This window comes from Parus major, chromosome 1 (assembly GCF_001522545.3).
Source record: "Parus major isolate Abel chromosome 1, Parus_major1.1, whole genome shotgun sequence".
Classification (NCBI taxonomy): domain Eukaryota; kingdom Metazoa; phylum Chordata; class Aves; order Passeriformes; family Paridae; genus Parus; species Parus major.
In genome coordinates this window covers 180916-189409 of record NC_031768.1, presented here as the reverse complement: position 1 = coordinate 189409, position 8494 = coordinate 180916, and the positions used below count along the sequence as shown (strand labels likewise).

At 66.6% G+C, this 8494-nt stretch overlaps 3 protein-coding genes across 3 annotated transcripts in view; 1 reads left to right on the top strand and 2 right to left on the bottom strand.

Annotated features, from left to right (window-relative positions):
* Positions 1 to 126: 126 nt before the first annotated feature.
* Positions 127 to 1130, top strand: LOC117245092. The gene is made up of 2 exons (XM_033518643.1): positions 127 to 282; positions 420 to 1130. Exons 1-2 carry the CDS (start codon positions 178 to 180, stop codon positions 1128 to 1130), a joined length of 816 nt encoding a protein of 271 aa, XP_033374534.1. The 5' UTR covers positions 127 to 177.
* A 609-nt stretch (positions 1131 to 1739) lies between these two features.
* CHRNA10 (cholinergic receptor nicotinic alpha 10 subunit) lies at positions 1740 to 4449 on the bottom strand. Its single transcript, XM_033515964.1, has 4 exons — positions 4337 to 4449; positions 3983 to 4128; positions 2811 to 3732; positions 1740 to 2680 (listed from the first exon to the last, which is right to left on the bottom strand). Exons 1-4 carry the CDS (start codon positions 4437 to 4439, stop codon positions 2196 to 2198), a joined length of 1656 nt encoding a protein of 551 aa, XP_033371855.1. The 5' UTR covers positions 4440 to 4449; the 3' UTR covers positions 1740 to 2195.
* A 1402-nt stretch (positions 4450 to 5851) lies between these two features.
* The window catches only part of NUP98 (nucleoporin 98 and 96 precursor), a 35042-nt gene continuing 32399 nt past the window's right edge, over positions 5852 to 8494 (bottom strand). Inside the window, exons 30-33 of the mRNA XM_033515723.1 lie at positions 8059 to 8300; positions 7397 to 7551; positions 6935 to 7046; positions 5852 to 6129 (exon numbers count right to left, since the gene is read on the bottom strand). Of these exons, the coding sequence (XP_033371614.1) occupies positions 5918 to 6129; positions 6935 to 7046; positions 7397 to 7551; positions 8059 to 8300 (721 nt within the window). The 3' untranslated portion in view covers positions 5852 to 5917. The remainder of the gene's footprint in view (positions 6130 to 6934; positions 7047 to 7396; positions 7552 to 8058; positions 8301 to 8494) is intronic.

Genomic DNA, 8494 nt, shown 5'->3' with positions numbered 1-8494 from the left:
GGGGCTCTCGCTGCCCCACAGTGTCACAAAGGGATCTCTGCCCTGACACCGCAGGCTGGTGTCACCAGAGCCTCTGCCACCCCGGCTGGGCTGGGGCCTCTCACTGGGGCCCCACATGTCACTGGGGAGCCTCTTCCCCAGCCTGTGCTGGTGACCTGGAGCGCTACAGACAGTGCCATGAGCATCCTCAGCATCTTCACCGTGGGTGAGCTGCTGGCAATCACGATGCTGGTGCTGCAGCTCATCCTGGTCACTGTCATGCTACGGGACAAGCGTCTGTGGGTAGGTGGCCTTTGATCTGCTGTGTGGGCTGGGCTGGGCCGTGTGGCTTTGGGGTGTGTTGGTGTGGCATGTGTGACAGGACAAAGGGGAGCGTTCTGGGGAGCTGCTCCTGTCTCAACCATCCGTGCTTCTTGCAGAGGATCCGTCAGAACTCAAAGCTCCCAAGCGCAGCGAGAGGCCGGCTGGAGGGGCAGAGCGGTGTGGACAGGGCACGGAGATCAGCAGACATGGAGCTGCAGCCCCATGGCAGCTCCCCAGGCAGTTCCATCAGCTCCAGGAGCCGTTTCCCGAGGTTCATCCGGAGCTGCCGGGACTCCCGGGCGCTCTTTGAGGAGCAGCGCGAGGAGCTGGAGGCACAGCTAGCCCAGTGGCCGAGGATGCCGAGGGGCTGTGGGGCAGCCCGGAGCTCCGTGCCCGTGGAGCCGGGGCTGCTGGGGGGCAGAGAGTCCCCTCGGGGCGCTGGAGAGGGGCGGCCCAGGGCGAGCTCGGGCAGCGCGGCCCAAGAGGACAAAGGCCCGGAGGCCTCGTCGGGCCTCGGCAGCTCCCCGGAGCCGGAGCAGGGCAGCGGCTGCCCGGCCATGGCCTGGTTCATCCCCAGGGACGTGCTGGTGGCCGCGGGCCCGGAGGACAGCGGCAGCAGCAGCAGCAGCAGCAGCAGCAGCTCTCTGGGGCTGGTGCTCAGCATGCCGAGCGCTGAGCCGTGGTGGGGCCCGGTGCTGCCCCCAGCCCGGCGGCCACAGGCGCTGCCCGCGGGCCGGGCGCGGGGCCGGGAGCCGGGCAGGGCCCTGGGCAAGCTCCGTGCCCGGCTCGGGGGGTGCCTGGCAGCCTGGTGCAGCCGCTGGCACTGAGCTGCCGCTGCTGCTGCTGCTGCGGGAGCCGCCACAGAGAAACCTTTGGGTGCTGAGCGCCGGGGCTGGCCCGGCCCGGCTGCGGCCCTGGCCTGGAAGGCAGCGGGACCTCAGGCAGGACCTGACTCTCCCGGACCCACGCTCGCCAGGCCTCACCCCTTGGTAGCTCTGACTTTTGCTCATCCTCTGTCTCAATGCTCCCTCTCAGCAATGAAAAAAAAACCAAAAAAAAAGAAAAAGAGAAAAAAAGAAAAAGAGAAAAAAAAGAAAAGCCCAAGGAAAGCAAAGCTAAGGTTTTATTTGTGAAATAAGTGTTAGTGTCCTTCACAGCAGCAGCCACATTAAGTTCCAGTGGGGCTTTGGCCCTTCTCGTTTTCCCCCTGCAGGACCCCGGGACATCCTTGTCACCTCCTGCTTTGCTGCCCCTTCTTCCAAAGGCCGTCCCTCTCCCTTTCTGCTGCCTCCCTCCTTGCTCCCCTGAGAATCCAGAGCTCCTGCTCAGATGGTCGCTGTGCCCAGCACAGCCTCCCCCCATCAGAACAGCCACCAGTCCTGGAGAGTTTATCATCATCCCTCCGGCCGGGCAGGGTTCCCCACAGGGCCAGGCTGCCTCAGGACAGTGGCTGCCACAGGCTGGGCACTGATGGATGGACCATGGGACCAACCTGCCCTGGCCAGGGTGGGCAGCAGCTCCAGAGCTCCTGCCGGGCCCTGCACTCCTTCCCGTGGGAAGCCCTCACGGCTCCCCTCAGGGATCTCCCATCTGTCAGGAGCTCGGCTCAGGACCTGATCCCTCCATCCCTCCAGGCCACCCTCACCCCGGCCAGCACCCTTGTCCCAGGCAGCAGGGGCAGGACACACGTTCCACGCTTTATTTCATTTGATCATTTCTCAGGAGCGGGGTGCCACAGGGGGACGTGGGTGCCTGCTCTGGTACAGTCGGACAGGGGCTGGGACCGCTCAGCGCTGCAGCTTTGGGGGGACCGGGGCCATTTGTGTCACCCCCGCGAGGTGCCCGCAGCCACCGCCGGCCCTGGGGGCCGCACTGCTGGCTCCGCAGAGCCGTCAGGCAGCGTTGCCCAGGACCAGCACGCTCATGAGGAAGACCATGAGGAAGAAGACCCACATGAAGAAGCGGTCCATCACCTTGGCCACCTTCTTCCACTCTCCGGTGCGGCGCTGGTTGGCGCGCTGGCGCCGAAAGCAGCCGGCGATGTACCCGACGTTCCTCAGCAGGGCGTCGTGGTGGCACAGGCAGTGGTCCCAGGGGCAGCCCCGCACCTCCGTGCCCGCCTGCCCCTCCCCGGGGCTTTCCCCCGGTCCCCCGGCGTCCCCCACACTCGCCCGCCCGCCCAGCGCCCGCTGGGGGCCCTTGCAGCTCTCGCCCACCTCGTAGACGCAGCAGAGCCGGGCCATGTGGTGCAGGATGAGCCGGCGCGCCCAGGGGGGCACGGCCCGGGCCCCCGGCCCGCAGTGGTGCACGTTCATGATGAAGATGGTGAGCGCGGTGGAGGCCGTGATCATGGTCATGGTGGCGATGTAGTACTTCCCTGCGGGGGCAGCGGGCACTGGCAGGGGCCGCGGGGGTCCCGCACCCCGCGGAGGGCCCTGCTCACCCCCCCTGCCCCACCCCTGACCCCGGCACCGAGCCCGGCCCTCCCCGGGGGCCGCCGGGCTCACCGATGAGCGGGACGCTCTCCGAGGGGGGCATGCTCTCGGCCACCAGCAGCTGGAACACGGTGAGGGCCAGCAGCACCGTCACCCCCAGCGACACCTTCTCCCCCGAGTCGGCCGGCAGGTAGAAGCCCAGGGGTGCCAGGAAGGAGACCATGATGCAGGGCAGGAGCAGGTTGAAGATGTAGAAGGAGGCGCGGCGGCGCAGGAGCAGGGTGTAGGTGACATCGGGGTAGGGCTCGGAGCAGCAGCCGTAGGTGATGACGTTCCTCGTGGCCGGCATGCCCAGCACCTCCCACTCCACGTTCTCCACGAAGTCCCTCAGGTCCCCGGTGTCCAGCTGGTTGCGGAGGTCGATCTGGTTCCCGTTGTGGGTCCAGGAGCCGAAGGTGAGGCGGCACTGCTGCCCGTCGAAGGGGAAGTAGGACACGTCCACCTTGCAGGAGCTCTTGGTGATGGCGGGCGAGTCCCACATGATGTGGCCGTCGGAGCGCAGCACCACGTTGGTCTCCATGGAGCCACCGAAGTGCTCATCGGCGCTGGGCAGGGAGGGGTGGCCGTGGGGCCGCATCCCCTCCCCGCGCCACTCGCGGCCCCTGGCTGTCCCCTCGGTGCTGGGGGTCAGTCCCGGGCACGCCGGGCTGCTGCCAGCACCCCCCGGCCCCATCTCCCCGCATCTCCCCCTCCGGGACCCTCCTGCTCCCACCCCGAGGCCGCAGCGCCCCGTGCAGCCCCCAGCCCCAGCCGGGCCCCGGGGGCCGAGCACGACCCACTTGTTGTACAGGATGATGTCGGGCCGCCAGACGTAGCTGCTGGGGATGCGGATGCTGTCGATGCCGCCGTACCCGTCCTTGTCCCAGGTGAGGTGGGCGTCCAGCCAGGTCTGGCGGACCCACAGGTAGGAGGTGAGGACCTGGTTCCTCTCGTCCTGCCGCGGGGAGAGGGTGGCCGTGGGGAACGGACCCCGGTGCCACCCCCATGCCCCTCGGCCCCCAGCCCAGAGGCCTCTCCGAGCTCAGCCGGATTGGAGGGGGTCCTGCTGTTTCTGGGGAGGGCCCGGGCTGTGTGAAAGTGCTCTGAGCTGACTCGAGGGCAGCTGCGCTGCTTTGGGGGTGATCCTGGCAGGTTTCGGGGCTGAGCGGGGTCGAGCAGGACGCGCTGCGGGGCCGGGCGCTCACCATGTCGATGATCTGGGACAAGGTGACCTGGAGGGTGACGTTCAGCGCCCGGTCCGTGTCCTCCACGGGGCGCAGGGCGCTGGAGTAGTTGGCGAAGAGGTCGTGGAGCAGTTTGTAGGCGAGCCTGCCCTGCGCTCCCCGGCAGCCTGGGGACACCCGGAGCGGGGGCTTGGAGGGGCCGGGGTGCATCCGGACCCCTCCCGAGGGATCCCCGGGACCCTCCGGCAGCTGGGAGGGACAGGGGAGCACGACGGGACCCCTGCGGCATCCCGAGCCCCCACGCTCGGCATTCCCGGGGGAAAGCCGCTCCAGGGACCGGGGCCGCCCCCCGCGCCCCGCAGCCCCGCTGCTCACCCGGGGCCGGGAGGACGGCGGCGAGGCAGAGCGAGAGGCACAGCCGAGCTCCGGGCTCCATCCCGCAGCAGAGCGAGAGGCACAGCCGAGCTCCGGGCTCCATCCCGCAGCAGCTCCGGGACGCGGCGGGGCCGGTGACGTCAGGCGGGGAGGGGGCACGGGGGGCGACCCCCGCGGGTCCCGGCTGGGAGGTGGCAGGGGCGGGGATGGGCTCCGGGTGCGGCCGAGCCCCTTTCGGGATGGGGATTTTGGGAGGCACCGGCGGCAGCCACGCGGTGCCGGGGGCTGCCCAGCACCTGTCCCAGCCCGGGGACAGCACACACGGCACGGGGACACCACACACGGCATGGGGACAGCACACACGGCATGGGGACACCACACACGGCATGGGGACAGCACACACGGCATGGGGACAGCACCCACGGCACGGGGACAGCACCCACGGCACGGGGACAGCACCCACGGCATGGGAACACCACACATGGCACAGGGACACCACACATGGCACGGGGACAGTGGCGCAGGGGCCGGGGGTGGCTGGTGCAGCCCTGGAGCGCCGAGACCCCCGTGCACAGCGAGGGACATCCTGCTCTCCGCTCTCAGGAAGGAGCAAGGCAAGGGAGGGGGCAGGTGGTGCCCGTGGGGTGAGAAGAACATCCCGGGAGGCTGAGGGACACGAGGCAGGACACGGAGCAGCGAGGGGCAGCGGCTCCCGGCTGCCGGAGCATCCCCCAGCTCCAGCTCGGGGAATCCGCCGGCTCCTCTCCCCCGGCGCTCCTGGCACCCTTCCCACGCCGAGCCCCGGCGGCAGATGCCGAGCGGTTTTGAGGCCGGAGGTTTTGTTTCCAGCTGGTGAATTATTCATCCCAGCCCGTCCCGCGCGGGCCGGGGCCGCTCAGGCCCAATTACAGTAATGGAAGGAGGCGAAGCCGCAGTGACCCGGGCCCTGCACACAGCCAGTGTCACCTGAACGTGCCACCGCGGCCAGCGACAGCTTCCACCGCAGCAGGGGCCTCCCTGTGTCCAGCCTGGCCTTGGGCACTGCCAGGGATCCAGGGGCAGCCCCAGCTGCTCTGGCAATTCCATCCCAGCCCCTGCCCACCCTGCCAGGGAACAATCCCTGCCCCAGTTCCCATCCAGCCCTGCCCTCTGGCAGGGGGAAATTGTTTCCCTTTGTCCTGTCCCTCCACACCCTTGTGCAGAGCCCCGGTCCAGCTTTTACACGAGCCCCCTTTCAGTACCAAAACCCCACCGTGTGGTTTATCTGGGTCCCCACACTCTGCCCAGTGACTTTTGCTCCCCAGGTTCTGCAGGAGCCTGCCCTGCTCGCCTCTGAAGCCAAGGTGGGATTGTATCACACGTTCCTGGGCTGTCCTTTCCCCCACCCAGCCAGCCCAAGCACCCGGTGTGGCACAGCAAAGGACACCTCCAAACCCAAACCCCGCCTTAAAAAGCAAAGGAACCCGTGCGAGTACTATAAACATTTTATTTATTGTTTCCAAAAAGACAGGAAAATAATCTAGAGCATTTATTTATATTTTCTGATAAAAACCTTTTGCTGCTCCTCCTGGCGGCAGGCGCTCAGTGCGCGGCCAGGGCCAGCTCGCGCAGGTAGGCCTGGGTGAGGCCGCGCAGCTCCTCCAGCGCGTAGTCCTCGGGCATGGGCAGGCGGCCGATGTGCGGGGCCAGCAGGCGCAGGGGCACGCGCGGCTCGGCCGGCTCGGGGCCCGGCTCGGGGCCCTGCTGCAGGCTCAGCACCGCCCGCAGCACGTTGGCCACGCGCTTCGCCATGTCTGCAAGAGCGGGGACAGCTCTGAGCCCTGCAGGGAGCCAACTGCGGGCTCACACCGCCGGGGAGCCGACCCCGACCACGCCTGCCTCCCCCTTCCCTCCCTCAGCACAGGCACAGCGGCCACAGGGGGAGAGGAAACAGCCTCAGGCTGGGCCAGGGGAGATTTAGGTTGGATATTGGGGAAAATTTCTTGCCCCAAAGGCTTGAGGAGGCTCAGCCTGGAGAAAAGGAGGCCCAGGGAGGACCTCACTCTCCTCAGCTCCCAGCAGGGGAGTCAGACTGCTGAATGTGCTCTGCATATCCAGAGTGAATCTACTGGAGCGTGTCCAGGGCAGGGAACGGAGCTGGGAAGGGTCTGGAGCCCCAGGAGGGGCTGAGGGAGCTGGGAAAGGGGCTCAGCCTGGAGCAAAGGAGGCTCAGGGGGCCCTTGTGGCTCTGCACAAGTCCCTGGCAGGAGGGGACAGCCGGGGGGGTCGGGCTCTGCTGCCAGGGAACAGGGACAGGAGGAGAGCTCAGGCCTCAGGCTGGGCCAGGGGAGGCTCAGGGTGGATATTGGGGAAATTCCTTCCCAGGCTGGGCTGTGCAGCCCTGGCAGAGCTGCCCAGGGAGCTTTGCAGTGCCCAGCCCTGGAGGGATTTCACAGCCACGTGGGTGTGACACTTGGGGACACGGGTTAGCGGTGGCCTTGGCAGTGCTGGGGATGGTTGGACTCAATCTTGTCCATCCTAAACGACTCTGTGAGTTTGGGGTAGAGCTGCAGCCCAGCTGTCAGCCAGGTGTGGCACTGGGGCAGGGGTAGCACGTACCTGACTGAGCCAGGCGGTCCCTGGCGTTGTGGCACTGCAGCTGCTCTATCCTGTTGCACAGGGACGTCACTTTGGTGTGTAACCTCTCCAGCTCATAGGTGGACACATCCAGCTGGAAGCAAACAGGAGTCAGCTCCACGGCAGCACAGCCAGAGCCAAACTCACCCAGCAGGTGACACCACACCAAAACCTGCCTGAATTAACCCCAGAGCAGGGAAAGGGGGAAGCCCGGACAGGAACGTGAGGGAACAGACACGGAGACTGCTGGGCTTGTCCCGCCCCTTCCACTTGTCACTGTCACCCTCAGAGCACATGTGCAGGGCACAGCCCGCCCCTCGCTGTGACACAGACAGCAAAGTCTGGCTCTAGAGACGGCCCATGCTGTGTCAGAAGCAGCAGCTCCCCCTCAGCAGTCAGTTCCAGCTTCAGTGCAGGCTCCATGTGAGCCCCAGCTGCCCGAACCTGCTGAATCCTGTCCAGCATCTCGTTGACACGGATGTAGTCCAGGTACACCAGCCCTGCCAGCTCCCAGTCCTGGATGAGCGCGCTGCGCTCCGGAGGCGCCAGGTCTTCCAGGAATCCCTTCAGGTACTTGTAGTTCTCGTTGATAATTGCATCTGCAGAGAACAGCGCTCAGCAAGAGGCCATCCTGTCTCCCACAGAGCAGGGAACAGGAAGGCCACTGCTGCCCTTGTTCCCAGAGGGAACTGTGCTCCAGGAAGGTGGAAGCACCACCCTGCTTCCCTGTCTGCCCAGGAAAAGCTATCCAGGGGGAGCTGGTTTGGACCTGCCAGGCCCTCTGTGCCACCTCTGCTGCTCCAAACCCAGCCTGACCCCTTCAGGGGCCACCCCACAGCATGGAACCACGGAGTCACTCAGTGGTTTGGGTTGGGACCTCAAATATCATCCAGTCCCACCCCCTTCCACTCGTCCCCAGTCCCTCTCCAGCTCTCCTGGAGCCCCTTCAGGCCCTGCAAGGGGCTCTGAGCTCTCCCTGCAGCTTCTCCTGTCCAGCTGAGCACCCCCAGCTCTCCCAGCCTGGCTCCAGGGGGTTCCAGCCCTGGGATCCCACTCCTGCTCCTGCCATGCCTTTGTGTGCTGCTGCAAGGAGCAGCGAGACCCACCTGAGGCCAAGTGCCTGACGACCAGCCTGTGGCACTGGTTCCAGTGGCCAGCCTTGAACAGGAAAAGGGCCTCTTTGTGCCTGTCACCCTCCATCCTGGCCCGGACCGCCTTGGCCTCGTGAATCCAGCGCGGGGGCAGGCAGAGCCGCTGTGTCAGGAAGGATTCCTTGGCCCAGGACTCGGGGGTGTCGGCGAGGGCGCAGTGCCGGCTCAGCAGCTCCCGCACGGCCTTCTCCCGGGTGCTGGGGACAGGGGACAGCCAGCCTGTCACCCCACAGCGAGCACCACTGCAAACACACAGCTTCAAACCCTCCCAGCCCACACCATTGCCTCCCAACACAGCCCTCTGGGGGCTCACCACAACCACAGCACTTCAGAACTGACACTGAACCCCACGCTATTCCCACAACAGCCCCACAGACAACAGCCCCACAGA

Excerpts from the sequence above, each read along its gene's own strand:
- LOC117245092 (XM_033518643.1), top strand. The coding sequence starts at position 178 with ATGAGCATCCTCAGCATCTTCACCGTGGGTGAGCTGCTGGCAATCACG. Across the intron at positions 283-419 it reads TACGGGACAAGCGTCTGTGG|AGGATCCGTCAGAACTCAAA; the intron begins GTAGGTGGCCTT and ends TGCTTCTTGCAG.
- CHRNA10 (XM_033515964.1), bottom strand. The coding sequence starts at position 4,439 with ATGGAGCCCGGAGCTCGGCTGTGCCTCTCGCTCTGCTGCGGGATGGAG. Across the intron at positions 3,733-3,982 it reads TGTCCCAGATCATCGACATG|GACGAGAGGAACCAGGTCCT; the intron begins GTGAGCGCCCGG and ends TCCCCGCGGCAG. Across the intron at positions 2,681-2,810 it reads GGAGAGCGTCCCGCTCATCG|GGAAGTACTACATCGCCACC; the intron begins GTGAGCCCGGCG and ends CTGCCCCCGCAG.